This window comes from Ostrinia nubilalis, chromosome 3 (assembly GCF_963855985.1).
Source record: "Ostrinia nubilalis chromosome 3, ilOstNubi1.1, whole genome shotgun sequence".
NCBI lineage: Eukaryota > Metazoa > Arthropoda > Insecta > Lepidoptera > Crambidae > Ostrinia > Ostrinia nubilalis.
In genome coordinates, this window is record NC_087090.1 from 17694219 (window position 1) to 17718604 (window position 24386).

Here is a 24386-nt window from a genome sequence, read left to right on the forward strand (position 1 = left end):
TAGGTATGAATGAAGACATTGTAATAAAACAAGTTTTTTTAATCCTAATCCCAACTAATCCCAACTAATATTATAAATGCGAAAGTAACTCTGTCTGTCTGTCTGTCTGTCTGTCTGTTACGCTTTCCCGCTTAAACCTCGCAACCGATTTTGATGAAATTTGGCATAGAGATAGTTTGAGTCCCGGGAAAGAACATAGGATAGTTTTTATCCCGGTTTTTGAAACAGGGACGCGCGCGATAAAGTTTTTCTGTGACAGACAAAATTCCACGCGGGCGAAGCCGCGGGCGGAAAGCTAGTTAGGTATATTTGAAATGTTATTTTTACAAAGGTAAAATAACAGTAATCCTTACTTACCTACATACGTACCTCATTACAAATAAGTAGATTAATTATTTTTTCACTAGACAGCAACCCTAACAGCGTAAGAAGAGTTCAGAGGCACGCGATAGAAAGAGACAAAACTTGTAGGTGAATAAAATTGTAGGTACGTAGTGCTGTGCGAGCTGAATTCCACTGTATCGCGTCGTAGCAAGACTTGCATTTATTTAAATCGTCTTGCGGAGTAATCCTTCTGTACCTGTACTATTACTTATTCTGTGGTATGGGGAACTAGTTTCTTATGGTACCAGCTGGGCAGCATTTTATCAATGATTTTAGACGACAAACGTATGGGCTTATCACGTAATAGATAAAATTGGCTTGTGAAGATGATGGCACATCAAGCTAAACTATAGCATCTTATAGAGTTGTTACAGGTGCTGCTTTGCAACGAAAATATGTAATCTAATGCACTGGCCACCTCGTAAAGTACTTTATGTCTTAATGTTCGTAGACCGTATATAACATTACACAGATTAAAATAAATATTTGTAAATCCCTTCGTTCGATAATTTTAGCCAAATGACGTCCACTGCTAGAGAAAGGCTTCTCCAAGGATTTTCGCAATGATCAGTCCTGAGCTGCCTCTATCCAGCAGGTGATTCCCGCGACTTTCACCAGTGGGAGACCTGTCACTACGTCTTCCAGCCCTCAGTGAATCCCTCGCCGTTACAGCCTAATGATGTCCACTGCTGAACAAAGGCCTCCCTCAAGGTTTTCCATAATGAACATTGAACGGTTCGGTCTACGCTGCCCGCATCCCTCATTATACTTAAATATGTAGTAAGGCTTAATATGCAACAGTATGAGGTTACAATAATGCACCCACCTAAGTATTCACTTACATAACATTGTAAGCAAGCGCATGAATGAATCGGGCCTGCGTAAATCATTGATAATGTAAGCTGTTTTACTTCGGGAAAGCGGACAATTTGCATATCGCCTAGCATCGTGAATGGACGAAACACGTTCTAGAGAATGGCTATTATTATTATTGAACTATAATATACCATTTAATAAAGACGTTTCTAGGCTTCTAGACACGTAAATTTTGGGAAATGTTTCCGTTATTTCGTCTACTCTGGGTATTTCTACAACGCCAAAAAATGCAATTAATGAAAAATGTTACGTTCTATACAGGATGTCCCAAAAAGTAATGTCAAGCCGAAGCCCTGAGGTAGAGCATCACTAGGGCTACCCAGATCATCCTCATGTATGTTCCGCGATTTTCGATAGTTTTCGAAATAATTATGATTGTTTTTAATTTCTGTGCTTAGGCATTAAACAGAACTTAATCAATCCAATTACGGAGGAATGAGTTCCTGCATTAATAGTAGAGCTGTGAGAAATAAATCAGAAATTAAGTAAATAATATCAGTCCTTTATGACGACAAAATATATCGAATTTTATCAATAACACCCTCGTCTGATTTATGAATCGTCCGCAACAAGACCTAGGCTAGAGCCTGCGCCGGCGCAGACCGCGTGGGTGCGCCCACGCGCTGACCTCCCCCCTCCCCCCTCGTAGATAAATATTGGAATTAATCTTAGACTATCGCCTGATGGTAATATGCGCACGAGTGCTTAAGTATACCTAGATGATGTCTTCAATCGTAAATTGGGAGGCAGTGGGTGTCAATGGCCACGAGGTGTGGTTAACATAGGATTTTTCGAAATTTCCGCTATAAATAAGTACCGCTATTGTTTATTTTATTTTATCCGAGTTCTTTGTTTATTTATTTAGAAACTCAACAGCTTATTTTATAATTTTCGTATTAGTTTTAGTAATAGAACCATAACAATCCACTTTTATAAACCTACAAATACAAATCAATCCTATTATGCTTCAAAAATAACGATTGAAAGTCTAATTTTGGACGTTGAAGTACTCGAAGCTAAACTGTTTCTATAAATATCGATGACCGATAGACTTCCGATAAATAGATCCAATGTGAATGATCGCAATTGACTCTAACGCAAACATCCGTCACTATAAACGGACAGAGAAATTATAATTTGAACTCGATTCGATGGATCTTGCAAAAGGGCGAAGATCTTAAACGATTCTCTTCTGGGAATATAAATCAAAACTCTCAGATTCGATTACCAGCTACAAACAAAACAGCGTTTGACCCCGTTTGATGCTAAAGGTAGAGACAATGGAGCATGCCTCACCAATCTCCATTTGTCTGTATTTTCCATGAAATTGATGAAAAATATGAAGCATTTATGAAAATACTGGCACTCACAATAATAGACTATAATCAATCAGTGGATTTAGAAAATAAATTAATTGTAGGTACGAGTAGATCTTTCATCTCCGAAAGAAAAGGATAAACAACGGGCTGTAAATAAAGCGACCACATACATAGTTTCATAGGAAAATGTTCTAATTTAATGTCAACAAATCACACCTACCTAGTTCGATAGAAAGCTCTAAAGATACTCCAATAAATAGAACGTTTCGTCAAGACACAATCGGACAAAAGTGTACTTTGCGTCAGTAAATCCACCGCAAACGGCACTTTACGATCCTAACGACAACAATAAGGTATCGATAGTAAAATCGTGGCTTATCGAATAACACGGCACAATCGAGAGTCGTGGAATCTAAATTGTCCGAATTCCTGCTGATAGCTATAAACGCGGGTCGCGGTGTCGTCATATCACAGCATCTCAGCATCAACCACAGTGTAGGGTGTCCAGGAATAGTAGAAGATATAATAGCTCAACATTTGATACGTTTTTACAAGCATACATCTCAGGTAGCAAACCAATATTTCGAAGTCTTTCCCATAAGACGAATTCCTAGAACAAATAGGATTAGATGATTTTCCAAAGGAAAATTACTTAAAATTGACTTTCATAAAAATACTCATACTTAAAAAAGTATAAAAAATAACAAGACCATTCAATCCTGAAAAGGGCTTCGTGATCATGCAAGTACTCTTGGAGTAAGGAAATAATGACTGTCTCATTACTTTCAATAGTTTTCCGAGTTCCTGATTGCAAATCGATAAAATGTAACAGATCGGAATCTACGCAGACGAAATCACAGCTAGTTTAATATCCAGATTAAGATTTCGCTAAATCTAACGAGTGTACGAGATAAGTTCCATGAATGCGAATGGCGATTAAATTCGCCACCGTTATCGCGCTCCTCGCTGCGATAACAGCTGTGATAACGCGGACATTATCTGCGGAGATAACGCATCAAAATATACGGAGAAGAAACTGTATCTTAATCGGTTGTTAACATTTTTACAGGTAATAAGACCAGGAGTTCATTATTGCTTTCTAAGAAGGAAAGGAGAAATATTTGAATGACTTTTTTGTAATGTTTCAGTGGACTATGAATCGTTAATCAAATTCCCTTGAATTTATCTCTGGAGCTTTAGATCAAACTTTTAAATCCCTAAACCAACCATAGAGGAGTACACATTCTTAAAAGCTTACATAGATTAACTGGACTATTCCCACTTCTCATTCCCATCGTGCAACTCCTGTTTAGCCAGGATCTGACTTGACTGCCAATAAAAACCAAACCAGTGAAGGTCCAGTTTATCAAGAGGGAAAGTTAAACTGTCATTGGACCCGCAACGAAATTAATCAGAAGAACATAGGAAGAGTTCGAAGTAAACTTACATGGGTTAGTGTACAATCAATGGTATCTATTATGGTATGTAATAACTTGGAGTCAATTTACGTTTCATTATGTATCAATTGATTTGGAATCCTGCCGAGTCTTAGAGCACAATGGAGGCCCTACTGGTACCACAATGGAGGATCGTTAGCTCATTGTCTAGGGCATCTGACCCATTTGGGCGATATGTGACGATTTATCGAAAGCGATGCGATAGCATCGAATTATCGCGAACGAGAGATCTATCGATAGAGAGAAAGTGTGATTAATGTTTCAATCGGTGAAAAGGTTGGTGTCGAGAAGAGAATTTAATATATTTTATTAATAGACAAGATAAAATAATATTTTGTAAGTATGTTATTTCGCAATCTAGCATGCTAATAATGCATGCACTTTTCTTCAAGGAAAACAAAAGCAAACGAAAAAATATTATCACCTTATTTTTATACCTACTCATCAACTGAAGGACATCAATCAAATCCTTTTTTTACATCTGTATCCCACTGTTCGACTGAAATAACTTTCCAATTAAGCTCTATTACCTTAAGTTGTGTATGGTCATGTTTCATGAGTGAATCAGAAAGGAAAAACAAAAGAAGTACCAAAGCTCTCACCAATGTTACTCTTTCTAGGGGAGCGGAGGATAATATTTGGAGTTAAAAATTATCTACGTCATCCAACGTCAAAATATAAGCATGGTTTGATGTCACCGCCGAATACCATGCTCGGATCCAGGCCATGCATTGTCTTTGTCAACGCGCGTGTTTGAGGAGCTTTGTATTACATACCATACATTCCATTGTGTAATGCTCACATCACTGCTCTTGTAGAATTAAACCATGCAGTTGAAAGAGAGAGAGAAAAAAGCTTACAAACAAGCTTGTGGTGATAAGTTTCTAAGTAAAAGCGCTTTTTAAAAACCTATTTGCAGAAAAGCTTCCAAACAAGCTTGTGAAAACAAGTTTCTATAAAAAAGTTCTTTTTAAAAGCCTATTTCTAGAAAATAAATGACTTTTATGACTTTCATGATAATACATATTTATCAATTTTTATTGGATTTCTTGGTAATAAGTTTTTCGGTACTTTTTAAGTTAAGTACCTATTACGAGTATTACTAGCCACAGAACAGAGCAAGTACACACTACGTTAGACGTCATAAGTCATAAATAGATTCTTATTTCAGAAGCACAAAGTCCTCATTAAAATGCTATTGTATGTGCCCATCAAATAGCTGTAACAACAAGCCCCCACAAAGCAACCCAATCCTTCACTAATAACAACATCAAACAATTTGTCACTAATGAAATCACGGCTCGTTTTCTAATTCCTTTAATTACATGTTTCATTAGTCATGCCACATTCCAAAACCATCATAACTAAATACTTTAAAGCCACCCTATTTTAAGAGCCTTAAAGCTTAAAATTAAATAGACGAAAGATCAAGATATTGTGGTCCATCCTAGAGAAGTGCCTGTAAATAGTCGAGAGGTGAGGCAACTCGATTTGAGCTGTCGAATCGATTTGACTCGCGTGTCCAGACGCATCGATTGGGGACATTGATGATGTAATCGACTATCTTGAGCCTAATCGTAATCGTTTCAATCGGTGTTCGATAGATGTCCAGTTGCTTGCTATTCAAATGAGATTGCAATTTTCTTATTATCATTACGTTTATGTTAGTAATTTATAATACTATCATTCTAAAACGCGTTGTGATCTTAATTAATTAACAAAATACCCGACTGCGCCAGAAGGAGGGTTATTAAGTCCGTAAACAAGTTGTATTTGGGTTAGAAATTCAGTTCGAGTTGTGGATAGTTTTACACCATAACGGAAAAGGCTAGAGATTTGTAATGACCCGATTTGATACGCGGACTATGGTCCGAAATGATGACACACGCATTACGCCCCACGCCCTGCCCATTTCTAATCTGTCCAGCGCGAAGCGTACGCGCCGGTTTTGCGCAAACACTGTAAAGCCGTGTTCGCACTAGTCGAGTAAGTAATTTAGTCGAGTGGCGAGGAATTTAGTAACTAAACGTGTCCGAACACCAAAAATTTTGTCAAGTAGATCCATTTAATCTTAAAAATCCACTACGAGTCCCTGCTCACGCGTTCACCGACTAAAAAAGTCCGAACAGGGCGGCTTTCAGCTAAATGACATCCACTGCCCACATCCAGGCAATTCCCGCGACCTTCACCAGATCGTCGGTCCACCTAGTGGGAGGCCTGCCTTGACCAAAGTGCGAACGGTTATTTGGTAAGTAGCGATAAGTTTAGTTACTAAAGGCGAGTTACTCTACTAAATTAGTACCAGTGCGAACAAGGCTTAGCTGCGCCGGCGCACGTGGTAAGCCGAGCTTAGCACACTTTCGGCCGCGCAGGATTATTTGCCGCTTGTTTTATGCTTCCATTCAAAGAGCTTAGATTAAGCATGTATGAGAAGTCAATAGTTACTTTGTATGATGTATTTGACTCTCTTATTTTGTAATCATTTTGCATACCGTTTTAGAATCTGCTTAATCCCTGTATGGATAACCACTGATTAAGAATGGAGTCTACTTTAAGGATTAGCTGATTTGTTACAACGAAAAACGTTCTGACTGACTCAGACTCTGACTTTCGTTAGTCGGTTACAAAAATATCATCACTTCTCCCATTACTTTTAGATACTGAATGGCTAAGTCGAAGAAATGAGAGGAAAGCTCTACTTTATCAATGACTCTATCAAATAACGGCACCATTGACAAAAAATCACAAGTCGCTATCGCATCGTTACGTCGATCCTCAATGATAAATGTTCGCCATTAGCGATGCTATCTGTCGTTGCGCACGCGACACTCTACTATTTACGTCGAGATAATAGTAAAAGACAGCTGCTCTAATAAATCTATTATTGTTTACGACCAATGGCGCTTCAAATTATATTTGATTTATAGCGCGGTTTATTATTTTTTATTGGTTTGCTTTACAGTTTCGACTAGATGGCTAAGATGGTTTTGATGTCGTGAAAATAATTGATTACTATTGATTAATATTCATTTTGTAACGGGAAAATTGAATAGAATAGGTAGCATTCGTTATAAGTTTACTCTAGATTACGTTCATGCTCTCAATACGAGTACAACTATGCATCACGTTATTTCATCAACTATATTAAGATCTTCAAGTTTATGAATCTAGATGCAATAATACTTATGAGGATTTAGCCTACAGTCCCCGCGCATTCTTATTTCTTAGTCGCCAAATTACTGAAAGAGTGGGAGTGGTTCTATTCCAACAACAACAACAGGTTCATGTAAATGTGTTAGAGATAGTGAACAATTGAACATCCTAGTGCCCACGAGAGTCTGTAACTCGATAGGGTTAAGTTCAAGCTCGCCGGAGCGGGCAAATCGGCCTCATTATAATGTTTTTTCATCGCCTTTATTACCGCCGTAACTGGACCACTTTGCGGACCCGTTTAATGAAAACAAAACAGGTTCTCGTTGAAAAATGTCCGCACATGCACTTCAATTAGTAAGAAATGAGATGCGAGTAGAATTTGTACAGGAAATTATTAAAATATTTCCGAAATTGCCGATGCAATGGTGCTGGAAAAGTTCGCTTCATAAATACGCGAGACATTTTTATGACTTGTTCGTTATCGGGCGTAGGATTGGCTTGAATGAACGACTTTCTTCACAAGGTTGCAAAATAAGTTTAAATTTTGAAGTTATTCCTTTCATCTGTGTCTTTCATTGTGAGTTTGATGCATGGTAGAGACAATGCCAGCAATGTGCTAATCAAACAATCACAATCCATGTAGGTAGGGATTTTTCAATTTGCGAATTTGCATGTCTTATCAGAGAATTGATCCCAGGCTCCCCATGATATGGATTTTTAAGTGGGTATTAATTTATTGAATCCGCAATAAAATTAATACTCAAAAACATTGATCTAAGTTCCAAGGCATCTGCTGTGGACTAATTTTACTAAAATGACTAAGAACGTGAAACATATGCAGATGGTGCAATGGTGGTTGGAATGGAAGGCAAAATGTAGTAAGATACAAAGTTGCACGCCTCCTCCAATATTAATTATCTCTTACTTATCATTTCATAACATCAGCCTGAAATAACTCGGAACCGTAATTTTGATCAAGTAAATAGTCTGTTTACAATTTCCCCAATCATAAAGCATTAATCAAGTCCCGGCTGCCATATTTACGGCGCTATAATGATCCGATTTACTACTGTCTTATAAGAATGTATATTTAGCTGCTTCGTAAATATACAGGATTAGGAGAAAATAAACAACTGCCTGCGACTGTTACCTAATTCGAAGGATGAACTGCAGAAGAAATATTACTCGTAAACAGGGATGTGGGCTACTATTACTACATATTTTAAATGAGGCTGGCGGCTGCAGATTTTAAATGATTTTACTCTGAAAGTACTTAGCGGTTAGCGTTTTACAAGTGTGTTTTATTGTAATCTCCCGCCGTTAGATGGTGCTGTCTGTGCTTTACATCGCAGTGGTGTGTTACATCATAGGTAGGTACGAGTATATCGATCACTGTTAAATTTTTATAGGATGTATTGGTATCCTACGAAATGCTTTCGGCGTGGTACTCGCAAATTAATACCTGTACGTACTCGTTGTGCTACAATGTATCGCGTGGTCTGATTGTTCCCGTTTGTGAACCAGCCTCGACCGAGCCCACTTACGTTTATTTTGATTCGAATTACCGTAATGGGAATTCAATCAATTACCGATTCCTCTCGAATACCACACGCGTTATTAGCGGTCGAATTTCATATTCGCCACGGGTTCCGTCCATTACGGTAATAGCCGGTATTACTGAGCCAAAATCGTCTGACAACCGTGACCTTAGGGTCATGGAATTAGTACTTTGCTAGGGCTACCCTGTTATTTTGTAGAGCCGTCTTGTTTCACGATAACTTTGGTCTTACCTTATAAAATCAACGTCAAGACAAAATCTAGTTAGTCTTGAAGTGAAATTAAATATATTTAAAACTATATCTCTACACTGGCAACTTCTAGCAGTTAAGAAAATGTTTGCAGCCTTATAATTACGAAGCAGCTGCGTTATCAATTGTAGATTGGTTAGAACTTGCATCTCATCAACAGATCAGTGGAAACGATAACTACCAGATAATAAATCACCGTTAAAGTACCTCAGACACCACATAAATTACTGCTCACAATTAGTGGCAGCCCTTAAATAAAGCAATGTTAGCGGAACTTAGCCCACGCATGTCGGATGCGGCGCGGTTACCGCTAGCATTAGGCGAGCCCTAGCTAATGCTAAGGCAATCATTTTGTCAAATCCAAAATGGAAGTAGAGACAGTAGTCTCCGTGTAGATCAATGGTTCTTAACCTTTAAGTCATGAGGGACCATTTTACCAAATTTCTGTCTTGTCAGGGACCACCTCATAATCATAATCGGTCAAAAGTAAACCAGTTTGACTGCAAAAATCTGTTAAAAGTGGTTTTGACTATGGCGTGCAAGTGCACTTCGTGGACCACTTGGAATGCCTCCAGGGACCACCAGTGGTCCGCGGACCACCGGTTAAGAACCACTGGTGTAGATGGTAAACAGATATCATTTGGGCCGGTCCAGTAAACCCGAATCAGAAGCACAGAATCTAATTTCTAAATTGTCAGAGTCCAGTCAGTCAACATCAGCCATTTTGCTTAGTAGTTTACGTACAAGACTTCAACACTAGTTGCAGGCTGCAGTGATGGGTTTAAATCCTGCCGTGGGCTTATGTCAATATTGCCAATGTGGTGAACGCGAACATACTTTATCATGGAAGTTAATGTATTTGTATGTAGATTTATGTTTGCTCAAAATAAGTGTTTTCATCTGTTTTAAAGTCATAGTAGTATATGTAGGTTAGGATTACTTAGGATTATCTATTCTTTGGCCCAATATTGAATTTAGATACTTTTTATGCATTACACATTTTGTGTGAGTTGGAGACTAAAACGGGACTATTCCCACCTCTCGTTCCCACCACTGCAACTCCTGTGTAACCAGGATCTACAGCTTGACCGCCATAAAATTAAAAACCCAACCAATGAAGGTCACGTTTGTCCCGGGGGAAAATAAAAGAGTTGGAGGCTACCGACCCTGTCTGCCTTGTGCCAATATTGTGGGCGTTGATGTGCCTTTGACGATGACTCATTACGGGCCAATAATTAATAACAATCCTGCCCTCGGAGTTTGATGAATTAACTGAGATTTGAGCGTTATTGTGGTGGGGCCGGCGGAACTGGTTTGTGGGAGTAAGTAAGCCACGTTTATTCTATCTCTACTGTCTATTATCTACAGGGTGTTGATTTCAATCCTCGCCATATTTATTTAGGTGATCTATTATGACTTATATAAACGCATTATCCACCAAAAAAAAAATTACAAACTAAAGTAGAATTTTTAGCGAATATTTTCCGTGCGACATCAACTGTACTGTGGCTCGTAATACTGCAATACGTTTCAACTGCGGCACCCATCGAGCTACGCGGATCGCTCGTTTATCATGTCTGATAGTCTACTGAAGGAAGCCACGTAAAATAGGTAGTGTAAATAGGTATTTTTGTTTGACAAACTAAAGTTAAAGTTCGTTTTAAATTAGTTTGCTGTTTCCTATGTGTGTGTGTGTGTGTGTATTGGAGCGTACCTACGCGCTTTCCGCCACTACCTACCGCAATCGCGGGAGTATTTTGTACACAAAATTACCAGATTATTTACTCCCTACATTAAAAAAAACACATTCCTTTAAGTTTAGAACTAGGTACCTACTCACCGATGCGACTTCAGATGCGTTTCCACGTGCCCTCCCGTAACAGTAAACCATGTTTACGTACTCACGAGCACTGTACGTATGGTTTGGCATCTTCCTAACACTCACTCACTATTATTACACTCACTATCACACTTTCACACACTAAATACTCAAAACCGCACGAGAAAACAATAAAAAATCGCAAATTTGCAATTAGAAAAGTGCATTCGATGAAATACGTCCATCGAATGTCGTCGTGAATCGGTAGTTATCGTTATTCTTCATTTTCAACTACTTTACGTAATTTTTAACATCAGAAAAGTTTAATTTCGTCAGTTTAGTACAGGAAGTCTATCAACGAATGAGAATGTAAAAGCGGCGGGAAAAATACTTTGTTTAATCTTTGTGAACTAAAGATTCGTCCTATCATTAATGCTCTTAAAGCAAGCTTTCAAAACACTCAAATGCAAATGATTTGTAGATCTTTAATTACTTATCGTTATTATTAAAACGATAAGAATATCAATAAATTTTGGTAGTTATTTCGTGTAATGAAATTACATTCATTTAAAATAATCCCGAACATGACGATGAATTATTTTATGTAAGTTATGAAGAATGGAAGTCTAACCTGAACCTAACTAACATTCGTTCAGGGTATTTAAATTAAACGCCGATAGAAATGAAATTACGTTATTACGGTAGTAGGAAGTAATAAGTACTAGAAAACAGTTATCAAGCAGACAGGAAGAGAAAAGTTGAAGTTACAAGGCAAGAAATAAGAAAATAGCGATTGAGTACTAGGTATTCTAAATACGAGCTAGATTTCGCGGAGCGTGCGCGCGGCCTCTCTGCGTGGATAGCAAAATCGGACTGATGAACAGAGAAAATCGATGATCCACGATTGAGCGCCGGCCGCCCGATGACGCCCGAAACACGAAGATGGGGAAGTACCTATTCCGTGCGAGCCCGATGTCCGTGCCGCGTGCGAGGCGGTGGTATTATTGTATTCAATTACAAGTCACCGCTCCAAATGAAAGATATGAAATTTTCTTTTAAGATATGAAATTTTGTTTAGGTACTGAAATCAATCGAGTTTAAAAACAAAATCTTGTCTTATCTCCTATCGAAAGTGAAGGAACAAGAGTTTGCCAGTGTGTTATTTCTAGGTGTTCAGTTTGCGGTATTAAGTAAGTTAAGTTTTATTTTAATAATTACTATCGTAAAGACGTAAAAGTTATTAAGGTAGAGAGCTGGAAATGTAAGGAATAACGAACCTGTATGAAAGAGCATTATTGTCATCTGTTTACAGTACTTTTGAATGATAAGTAGGTAGGTACAAGCTTATCACACACATAAAAGCATGGTTTAATTAAAAAATAATAATAATGTAGGTTCTGTAAAAAAAATTATTTTGCGGAAGGAAGCAAATTCGTGTAAAAGGTTTTTTTATTAATTAAAGAGTACTTAATTAATTAGTTTTTAGAACAACAAATAAACTCGTAACATGATAAGGTGTAAGTAACTAATTTACTCATTACATTTTTAGGGTAGATTTGGATTAAGCTCTGTCCAGTAGTCGTATTTGAACTCACAGCTGATTGTGGCTGATAGTTGACTGACTCATGGGCGAGTGCGGGTAGTGGGGCGCGGGACGGGGGGCGCAGCGTTTGCCCGGGTCACCGGGTGAGCGCCGCGCGCCGTTTGCGTTGGGGGACTATTCTGCACTGTAGTGGTCGATTATGGAAATCGTAGATATTTAAAAAATAATAATAAAAAATTTTGAAGTCAGTTTTTTTGCTGATTCGTGATCAGAATAAGCTACTTAATCTACTCCCTAAATATGGCGGGTATTGAAATCAACACCCTGTATAGTGATATTGGCCGATCTGAATGGTCATTTTATTCTTATTCTATTATTTATTTCTTGTGAACTTTCGCGTTGCAAGATTTTGTCAAAGCAAAACCGTCAATTTGGTTACTTATTGTAAACTTTCGCGTTACAAGATTTTCAAAGTAAGCTTGTCAATTTGGTGCAGTAGTTGGGAACTCGGCTGCTGAGCTAAAAAAGGTCACAGGTTTGATAAATTCATCATTCTTAAAGTTAAATCATGACTATTAAACAAATCACATAGCTTACTGCATTATACAAAAAACATTCTTTAAAATTCTAATAAACATAAAAATTAAAATAAACTAGTATAATAATTACGAACCACTGAGAATAAATTAACACATCAATCAGCCATAGAAAGCGGTTGTAATTATGTCTTAACGTAACCAACCCGAGAGCAACTTAACATAAAATAGGAGGACAGAGATGTACAGATTCCCCCGGGAATCAATTAACAAGCTGTACTTAGGCAATTAATAGTATCGGCCGCAACACCTGATGACGTAGACGTAGGACGGAGTCAAACGAACGCAGATTAATTCGCGACAGACATGCGAGTTTAGATACAGTCAGACGTATAAAAACAAGAAGAAAAAGAAGAGTGTTATCAAAATAATTTATTAGTTAGAGGCTATGTAACGGGAGATGTGAGGAAAAAAAGATGCAGATGGCGTTTAGGAACCTGAAGTTGTTGCTAAATAGACAGATGATTATTGTGATTATAGATGTAAGGGTGATGCTAGTAGTCTTAAATCTATTATGTCTAATGTCGAGTTGTAATATTTACACTAAATGATTATGAAGTAAAAAAAAAACTTGTCTAAAATACGAGTGAGTATAAGTGCAGAAGCTTCAAATGCCTAGGAAAATAAATTACAAAATTGAAAAATGTCATAGTACAGAAGACAAGCTTTTCAAAAAAGTCGCTATAATTAATCATACACGTAAATAAACAAAAAATATCAGAAAGGAAGAAGTAACATCCTCCGGCAATGGTAGAGCACACAGCCAACATTCTTAGCAAGAGATTTGTATCACTGTGGAAAATTAAAAGCAATCCAAGTTAATAATTGGGTCCGAGTGTACACGCACGGCGGTTCAATCCTATTCATTAGGCCGAATCAATTATGCGCTGGAGCTGGAGCTGACCGGCAGTCTATTAGCAGATACACGCTGCGGGGGACGAGCGCACCTGGTCAGGACATGTCATTGGGGATAAACAAACATCTGAACATCTTGTATTTAGTAAATCGTTAGGTTTAATAACATTATAGGTTGTTGCACATTGGACTAAGATCACCCCGAATTTTTATAAAAGTGTATAGAATAAGGCATATTTACTTCCAAAAAACATGTATTATGTATTTTGTAAAAAATAAAATACAATTCTTAAGATTTTGAAATGGCTTTTGAGTATTTCATTATTGTTCTAATTTTCATAAACTCTTCAAACTGCAAACATTAAATGTGTATAAATAAACAGCCAAACAGCTAGGCATCTAATCCACCTTGAATCTCACCTCGTCGCCATCGGCGATCATTCCTCCAGGATAAGGAGGGGTCTCGCAGGGCTCCGTAATAGGACCGCTGATTTACGAAGTTGCTTGACACAACCGTTAATTATTATTGATTGTAACTCGTTACGCGGATCGAGAATGCAAACAAACTGTAGCAATCATACTAACAATCCGCCTAAAGCAAAGGAAAGCGTAAACTTAATTTATAATACAAAACAATATAATTAAATTAAATATAATGAAAATTAATTTTAAGACAGTAGCTTGATGATCTTAGGTAATTTATTAATACAAGAGACATGAATTATGAAGTGGTAGTATGTAGTGGTACGTTAAAATAGCCCCGTAAAACAATGCAAGGTATACCTGCGGGTTATGATTAATTTCAATCTATGCATCATTTTGGAAGGTATCTCTAACTGTTCCATAAACCAGCCAAGAACATAAACCTTACCGCACACTAAGCCACATGAAGCAGCCATCAAAAGCAGCCACAAATCATTACTAGAGGCGGCCGCAAGTTTTTGACAAAGTTTATAAGTTCGGAAGCGATAAATTGAACGAGCAAAAGTCCAAAAATCTAGTCGATGACTGGGAGCGGCCACAAATTTGCTGTGGCCACCACTAGTGGCCTAACGTGTTTTATTAATGACACATTTGAGGCTAATAAGCGAGCTATCTCCGCACTTGTTGCGACGGCAAAAAGGTTAATTCGCCATAATTATCGCAATCAAATTCCGGACACAGTCGGCAATCCGCGCCATCCGCCTACAGTTAGCTTAACCACCGACACACGCCAAATAAGAGAGCTGCCTTATCAATACAGACGTTGTGTTATGGTCATGAAAGGTAATGATTCCAGCAAAAAGCTCTACAAACCGAATGATGACCATTCAAAAATGGGACAAAATAAAGTTTACTAACGTAACAAAAACATGTTTTTAGTTGTACAAATGTACAATTTGTGAAATATCCGATAATAACTTTTGTGCAACATGGTGGAAAACCTTGGGGGAGGCCTTTGTCCAGCAGTGGACGTCATTTGGCTGAAGCGAATGAACTTGTGTAACAATCGGAGAAAATAAATTAAATATCCCTTTAAAAATAACTAAAGATTTCTAAATAATGTCAAAATTTTACAAAGCTTTTGAAGGAAAAATAAAGTTCATGCGTAAGGTCAAATAATTCAACACGGACATTGCGCATATTTGGAAAGTAGCTCAAAAAAAATCAACGCGTGAACGTGCAGTTAATTCGCCTGATAAGTGATCTGACTGTTCTGGTTGAACAGAGCCACTGGTTAAATTGCAGATAGGTACCGATCCTGTCCCCGCTGCATTCCAAGTTCCGACTCTTCGAGCCATGACTCCAGCTGACCTAAAGACACAATTGCTGGACGTGGATATTGATTGCCAATCGAGTGGATTAAACGCAATTTATTGCGGCTTATTCCTCATTCAGCCGATGTTTATGACGGTGATTTTGTAATCACTAACATTATAACATGAGCAATCGATTTTAATTCTAGATGTTATTTTAAAGGGAAGATATTTATCTAAGTTCCGTCATAAAAACACTTGGAGCATAAATATTAGTTTTCATACTTTTCATATCGCTAACTTGAGAAATGGTAGAATAAAATTATTTTCAAAATTTTGTGATGCAAGGAAACAAATGTCATTCTTCTGAGTCTTATCTGTCCCTAAATTAGAGGAAAAGTTAAGGCGTGAAGTCTTAACAGACAGAAGAGTTGCTGTCGGATTCAAAATATTAGTATACGAGTAGTAGAGAGTAGAAATTTCAACAACATCAAATGGCGTAACATTGATTTGCTAAATAGGTTGCAGATGTTCGTACTGGTTCTTCCACGTATGGTTGGCCAACACTTCTTTGTCATCACACAACAGTGATTTGTTAACATCACATACAATGTAGCTCGTCAAAGCAGCGCGCAAGAGGTTAAGCAAGATTAGCCCGAGCAAATGGAATGCAAAGGGCACTAGTCGAAATAACTATTAACGGCAATAATTTTGATAATTTTGCTAAGTGTAAATTATTGCCAAGTAGCGACTTTATTATCAAATTAATATTCTAATACAATAATTGCGTATCTAACATTAGTGGTTTATGGGCCAGCGATGTCAAATGCAGGAATTCAGCTTACCTAACCTTAATGGGTTAGGTACTATCTATAATTTACTTCTAAATTAGCAGTAGGCTGATGTAGCAATCTAAATTCGAATAGTTTCTATCAACTTGTAAACATCAATGGATATACTAAAAGTGGTGTAGCTACTAGATGTCTAAAATCGATCTAGCAGATTAACACTTCGAAATGGCAGCGGGGCAATTACAAAATAATTGCTGCCTGGCCGCTCGGCGTTGGAAACATTCATTTTTCTCGGCCTCTTTGATACTGGAACTAAATCCTTCGTATTCTGTGCGATGCCCACTCAAGGCATGACGTCACGAACTATCGGGTACAGAGCATCGATTTGTTCCGATCTCGGCACGAATCGGGCGCATTCAAACAATCGCGGCGTGTAAAATCAACGACTAACAAGACCGATTTAGTTTGAGTCCTGCGGCCGTCGACCCGGCGGAGGTGGTCCTGTCAAAACGGACTTTTTACCCGCTATCTCTACGATCGCTTTGTTGTGTAATTACCAGAAGAGAAATTACCGAAAGCTGAATCCCCGACCCGCGGGTCACGGTTCACCGGCGAGCCTGAATGAGTCTTTAGTCAGGACACCGGTTGATTTACGAGACTTTGATTGAGACACCGACATCACTGTGCGTTACTATTCAACGGGCACTATTGTTGCTTGATGAATCGTGAAACAAAACGATTGATGGATAGCTTCGGGGCTGCGATGTCTGTGAGGCTCTAAGCGAGTAACAGCGACATGAATGAATCGTGCGGTGGCATGATGTATCGAGCGGTTTGCCATCGATTTGCGGATTGAGACAATGCACCAGGCGTTTGATAGATCGCTCCCGCTGAGCAATTTCTCGGGTCAGAGTGACAGGGCCGGTCGCACCGGTTCCCGCTCCGTAAATACACTGCCAGTGATTGATAAACACAGCCGCTTGATTGAGACCTTAATCCGGCCCGTGATTACGGTGTTATCGAGTTGCGGTAACATGATGACAATATTATGCAGCGCGCCATTAGAGAGTCTAGATTACCATTTGATATTGAAATAAAAGATGCAAATTGCGCACGTGATTATACCTCCTCGAATTGGAAGCTACCGGTGTGTGGTGTAATTTCACGACGGTCATTACCGAGACGCTCGCCGGCGGTATTGTCTGTTCGAGTATTTGCATCCAGCTAAGAGATTGATCGTCTCATTTGTATGATTGATAGGTCCAAGTGTAGAACATGTGTAGTATTCCAAGTATCTCCACGAGTTATGTGGTTCGAATACGAAACAATGGTTGGGAATTCACTGCGATTGTTGGGAATTTGTGATAGGCGTTCTGCAGCTGCGAAGTCTGCTAGAAACAATGAGTCATTTGTTATCTAGAATCCGTTCTAGAAACCCAAATCGGGCAACTTAGTGTTTATCAGCGGTCTCGGTCATGAATGGATGGATATTTGGCAACGATGCAAACGGTCGTCGACCGCGATAACCTGCGCCGGCGCGGAAGTACCGGCCCCGATCTTAAAGGTCACGATCTGGATTTTGGACGGGGAGCGGGACCGATCTGACAATGTGCTATAATTTTCTCGTAATTTGCATAAAATTGGAATCGGGACCGGTCACCGGTGTTTATTCATGAGCCAATGATTGACTGCTAATAAGAATTTTGATGGATGGGTATTACATGTGAGTTTCAAATAAATAAATTTAAATATATTTAACGATATCCAGAGTGGTATGCGCGTGACAGACCAGTCTGGTCATTGACTTGCAAACGTGCAAGTAAACAAACTGCAACATCTGCAGCCTTACAAGAAGGCTTTGTAATGATCGTTAATCAAGTCTTTGGTGACATTTCTTTATGGGGATGTTAATAAGTCGTATCTAAAGAAATAAACAATGGAATTACCTACTGATGTCAGTAGTTCAATAATTATAAAAATATTTGTAATAAATCATGTGAACCACCCTGTCACGAACAAGGAAAGAACACAATGGAAACTCCACGTACCGTATTTGAGTCCGTACCAAGTTTTGTGGTACGGTTGGTATCTTCTAATCGAGGGTGGTGGTCTCGGCCTCCTCTGCGTGGCGCACGCTGGAGCGCAGCACAGAAGATAGTACCTCTTGTCTCTGATCTTCTCTGCCGCCTTGAGCCGTTCCCGGGCGATCCTCCCGGCGCAGCGGCGGGGTCCAGAGCCCGCCATGGTGACGGCCACCACGGCCATAGCCGCCACCAGCACGCACCAATGCATCACTGGTACTCGCACCATTCACCTCTTACCCATCTTATCTAGTCACTTCAGTTTCCTCATGGACATCTTTATAGTCATCAATCGGTGGCGTTCCATCATTAGGAGCAGCACTTATTTTTACTTTATCTGAGTTTGCACTTCTATTTTCAATATGCTGTAGATTTATGGGCACTATCACTGTAATTAGGATCCAAGCGCTGGGAATAATCTTGGGGTCCGTTACTTTTGAATGGGTTTTCTCGCGATTTGCAAACCTACATAGTAAAATGTTAATAGCTCCTTTTAGGAATTGTAGGAATATTTGTACGTAAATCCACAATGTTATTAGTCAATAATACACATTATGAGTAATCTAGTAATATTATGCTCAGTAATAACAGTAATTACAGCAATTTCACTAATACTAGCAGCTTCGTAAACAAACAAATTCGGAAAACAATTTCGCACATCACTTTCACATTTGGCATGACAGAAACTCCTTATGAACTGTTCATCCAAGTCCTGTGTCTCACTCCAGGGGTCCTCATGAGCAGAGGAGAGCCTCCGAAGGCTTCGATTCGATCGTGCGAAGGACTGTGGAGCGCGACGCGTGCACGCGGGCCGGCCAGTCTGAGGCGACTATTCGCGCCGCAGGTTCGGACTAGGGGACTGGCCTGATTCGTTCCTGGGACGATAAGATGCCGCTTCTTGAAACGGAATAAATGGACCAGCACTTCTTAGAAGACTTCCGACGGAACTTTATTAGATCATCGTGACCTGATTTTGAGATATCTTCAAAACAGTATGCTTTTGTGTCAGTTATGAATTACAAGGCCACTTTTAAACAAGTTTTCTTAATTCGGTTAAGACATTGTTCATTCAATGTAATTTTTTATGTTGTACCAAAAATAAATATTACTGAAATAATGAACTGCATCATTATGAATTGGGCTACGTTTTGCGACGTCATGTTTTTGAATCCATTCACTCCAAAAACGAGATAGTGACTTAGGCGACCACAGTAAACTAGCCTAAGGTAGACGCAACATCGTGTGGAGTACCTACATCTCCAAATGTCATCTTCTATCATAACCGAGTATCTGAGAGTATTTTTGCAGGTGTTGAAACTCTAGATGTCATCTTCAGACATAACAGAATAACTGAGATTATTTTTGCAGGTATACGGGCACAGTTTGACGAGTAAGTAGTGGGCATTGCCTCAAGCGTCATCTTACCGGCCGCGCACCGGCACGCGAGTCCACTAATTAGGACCGGAGCGGATCTAGCGATCGCCGCTGATAACAGATGATAAAAACGCGCGGGTGGTCGCCGTGTGTCACCGTCACATCACACACTCCTTATGTCCCTACGCATAAGGTCGGGAATTGAGATGCCACGTTCACAGATCGCGCAGATTTAAGTATGATGAACATTGTCGAGATTTCTGTACGGTACTTTTTTATAGCGTCGGAAAACTGAAATTATTCAAACTGTGAAAAAAAGGGTATGAATATTGCTCAGTCACAAACGTTTTTACGTTTTTATCTATGTTGGGAATATTGGGATATTCAAAATAGTGAACATTTTGGAATATTTTCATATGGTAGGCAATTTAAATTGTTTCCTCTCGCTCTAAATCAAATGAAGCATATTTAATCATGAATATTGCTTTGTATACAAAAGCTCGCAAATGCTATTATAACTGTACTTTTGTTTTGTAAAGAAACCAGCGGGAGTCGGTGTAGATTTCAAATCAAAATATTATTGAACAATTTATTGTTGAAAAAGCATGCAAGCTTTCATAACTGTAAAAGATTGTTCTTTATCGCTTGTTGAATTAAATATTATTGTCAGTACGAGAAAGCAATTTAATACAAGACTAAACTCTACTTACTAGAAATTAGATATAGAAATCTACAAGCTTTAAAACCATTCCACCAGATTAAAACTCTATATAGACAAAGAAAGTCGCGAGAAAAACTTATCATAAATGCAAAGCTCTTCATGTCCCGCAGTAGTAACTCGAGCAGGTTCCGCGAAACCTGACGCCACTTTCATCATTATGCCGTTAGATTTAAAGGCCATAATTCTGAGCACCTGTTCCTCGTAATAGTCACCGTGAACGTTGTTTCTATGTTCAGATCTGTTAATATCTCTTACTGATTGTGCATTTATATCAAGGTTTTCTATTTCTTCATTTGCTTCGAATATGAAATCTATTTCTTGATCGGGAAGGTTCTTATCATTTTATTATTCGAAATGTGATATTAAATCATTATTGATATTTACTTTTTCATCAACATTTGACTCTGTTTCTTACAGTTAGTAGGGAATTTAGTGCAATGATTTGTATGGAGACCCCTCCACTTTGGTATAGAAGACTAATTTTTGCAACAGTGGTTCTTTGGGTGCTCCTGAGTAGATTTCCGTCGGTAGACATCGGGAGCCCCCCCTGTGGTAGCAGGGGGAGGGGGGGGCAAGTTTCCTTCCGCCGCGCTTCACTTTAAGGCCCGTATCTTCAAAACTATAGGTATTAGGGCAAGTTTGGTATCATTTTCGGATAATTAAAGGATGGCGAATTTATTTCTAGAACAAACTTTTTGCCTTTTCATACAAAAAAATTGAAATATTGAGTAAAATTCACAAAAACCGAAAAGTATTTTTTTAAATAAACGTCGTTTACTTTTAAACCACTGGAGATAATCTAATAAAAAAAATTTGACCTGAAAGCTACATTTATCAGGATTATAAAAATATAACATTGTATGGTACTTTTTTCGCAAAAAGTAGGTGAAAAAATTTTTTTCTTCAGGCACAGCGGGCGAATTTTATTGCGCATCGGAAAAAAATATTTATTTTATCCATGAATTCATACTATTTGGTTCATAAGCAAGTAAGGATTTTTATTTTAGAATTTATTTAGAGTTGCTGGCACATCAATCTACCATAATTTGTATTTTTTCATCAATTGATTTTGAACTCTATGTGTGAGACATAAGGTTGAAAATAGCTTAAACACATTTTAATATTGAAAATATAAGAAGAAAGCACTAAATAAAGAATTTTAATTTGTCTAAACGTCTTAATGATTACTATTATTTTAATTAACACTTTTATTATTTTATTGTACCAGTGATTTAACAGAAAGGTACCTAAGTGTGAGGAAAATTAGGTTTCACAATCATAGTACGGGAGATATTTTTAGCACAAAGGTTACGGCTGTGACCGTTTTAGTTGTTTTTTTCAGACAGCACCAGCTTCTGCACTACTTCTTGCACTTACATCTCACCATTTCCAGGCAAGCCTCGGCAGCTACGGGCAAACCGGTCCATGTAGGCTCCATCTTGCTATCGACTCTGGTCCACCCCCAACCAGTCGGGTAAAGGGAAGACTCGAGTCGGTTGCTTGCACCTGATCCTATACGCGAATCCCTTGATATACTGCCAGTAGCCAAGGCTGATACAAAGCTGCTGCTGCTGTCTGGGTTCTCTTATGTAGGGCCTAAGCTAAGCTAGGTCTAAGCGTAGTCCACAGACCCAATAGGTTCTTTATGCTCCATTTTTTTATTCCCTATCATCCAAAAAAATCCTATCCATTAGGTGAATTAAGCGTCTGAGTGAAAGCCTTCTAACTCTTCTGATGCCGGATATGCTGACTCAAGCAGACCCATCCTTCCAGTATTGATTCATGAACCCCACATGTATTCCACATGCTCGAGAGCTGTCTTCTGTTGTTAGGCCCATTTTGTGGGACATGTGGTTCATTCCATAATGCCCAGTTTGCGTACCAGTAATTGCTTGGGCTTAGATACCTTAATGCTTAATGAGTTTTCTCCATGACCCTGTGTTTCCCTTTAGGAATGATTTGGAGAGGCTTATCTTATATCGTTGGAGCTTTCCCATTCAGCACTGTGCTTCTTGGATATGGCCAATATGACCATATTATGGCCATGAGGTATGCCGTTAGATAAAGGTAAGTATCAGTTCTGACCCAATAGGTATCGCCTCTGACCCTAGTTTCGCTAGACTGTCGGCTCTCCCATAGCATTTGATCCGTGTATGTAAGGTATCCCACATCAGGGACACTTTCATGCCTTCCAAGTTTGTTCATCTTTAAGATTGCATCTAAAATAATTCTAGACTCAACCTTCACTGAGGCGATGGCTTTTTGTTTGAGTGCTGCCTGGCTGTGGATCAGGATGTAAATATTGCGTTTTTTACACCCCTGTTCTTTAGTGCACACATATTATAGCGTAGAATTCAGCTTGAAACACTGTAGCAAACCTCCTCAAGCGTTCACTATGTTCGAAGTGTTTACAGTAGACACCCGTTCCCGTTCCCAAGGCCATCTTTAGAGTTGCGGCGTAAGTCCTAATTCACCCCCTGGTAACCCCTACGATTTTGGGGTTACCTACCGATTCCAAGATTGAAAGACATTGACATAGACTGCAGACTTGCTATGCAGATGCGCCAGTGAGTACTAATCTGTGCGACATGTGTCACCCTCTGATGGTTGGCACCCGGGGCGACCCCACCCCCACCCACGCCGCTACTGCATCTTTGAGCTGTCAGTAAACCAGATTAGGCTGTTCTGTTGGGATTTTGGTCCTCTTTTCTAGTCGTCCCTTGTTCAAGATCTATCCACTTACTTATTAGATCAATCCAAGGTGTTCAAACCAGAGCCGATAGCAAGATGGAGCCTACATGGACCGGTTTGCCCGTAGCTGCCGAGGCTTGCCTGGAAATGGTGAGATGTAAGTGCAAGAAGTAGTGCAGAAGCTGGTACTGTCTGAAAGAAACAACTAAAACGGTCACAGCCGTAATCTTTGTGCTAAAAATATCTCCCGTACTATGATTGTGAAACCTCATTTTCCTCACACTTAGGTACCTTTCTGTTAAATCACTGGTACAATAGCCTATAATAAAAGTGTTAATTAAAATAATAGTAATCATTAAGACGTTTAGACAAATTAAAGTTCTTTATTTAGTGCTTTCTTCTTATATTTTCAATATTAAAATGTATTTAAGCTATTTTCAACCTTATGTCTCACACATAGAGTTCAAAATCAATTGACGAAAAAATACAAATTATGGTAGATTGATGTGCCAGCAACTCTAAATAAATTCTAAAATAATAATACTTGCTTGCTTATGAACCAAATAGTATGAATTCATGGATAAAATAAATATTTTTTTCCGATGCGCAATAAAATTCGCCCGCTGTGTACTGAAGAAAAAATTTTTTTCACCTACTTTTTGCAAAAAAAGTACCATACAATGTTATATTTTTATAATCCTGATAAACGTAGCTTTTAGGTCATATTTTTTTTATTAGATTATCTCCAGTAGTTTAAAAGTAAACGACGTTTATTTAAAAAAATACTTTTCGGTTTTTGTGAATTTTACTCAATATTTCAATTTTTTTGTATGAAAAGGCAAAAAGTTTGTTCTAGAAATGAATTCGCCATCCTTTAATTATCCGAAAATGATACCACACTTGCCCTAATACCCATAGTTTTGAAGATATGGGCCTTAAAGTGAAGCGCGGCGGAAGGAAACTTGCCCCCCCTCCCCCTGCTACCACAGGGGGGGCTCCCGATGTCTACCGACGGAAATCCACCCAGGAGCACCCAAAGAACCACTGTTGCAAAAATGAGCCTTCTATATCAAAGTGGAGGGGTTCTTGCACTAAATTCCCTACTAAGTGTAGGGTTTATTTCATCTTGCTCTTGTCTCGGGAGTGGCAAAGCATGAATGTCATCGGGATGACATAAAGGTT

The 24386-nt window shown here is 38.8% G+C and overlaps 1 protein-coding gene and 1 long non-coding RNA gene across 2 annotated transcripts in view; both read right to left on the reverse strand.

Moving 5' to 3' along the window:
• Positions 1-19229, reverse strand: part of LOC135087707 (laminin subunit alpha lam-3-like) — a 48869-nt gene extending 29640 nt beyond the window's left edge. Inside the window, exon 1 of the mRNA XM_063982464.1 lies at positions 18386-19229. Coding sequence (XP_063838534.1) covers positions 18386-18647 — 262 coding nt within the window. The 5' untranslated portion in view covers positions 18648-19229. The remainder of the gene's footprint in view (positions 1-18385) is intronic.
• Positions 1-24386, reverse strand: part of LOC135088112 (uncharacterized) — a 111313-nt gene that overhangs the window by 53437 nt on the left and 33490 nt on the right. The gene's annotated exons all lie outside the window — the stretch shown is intronic.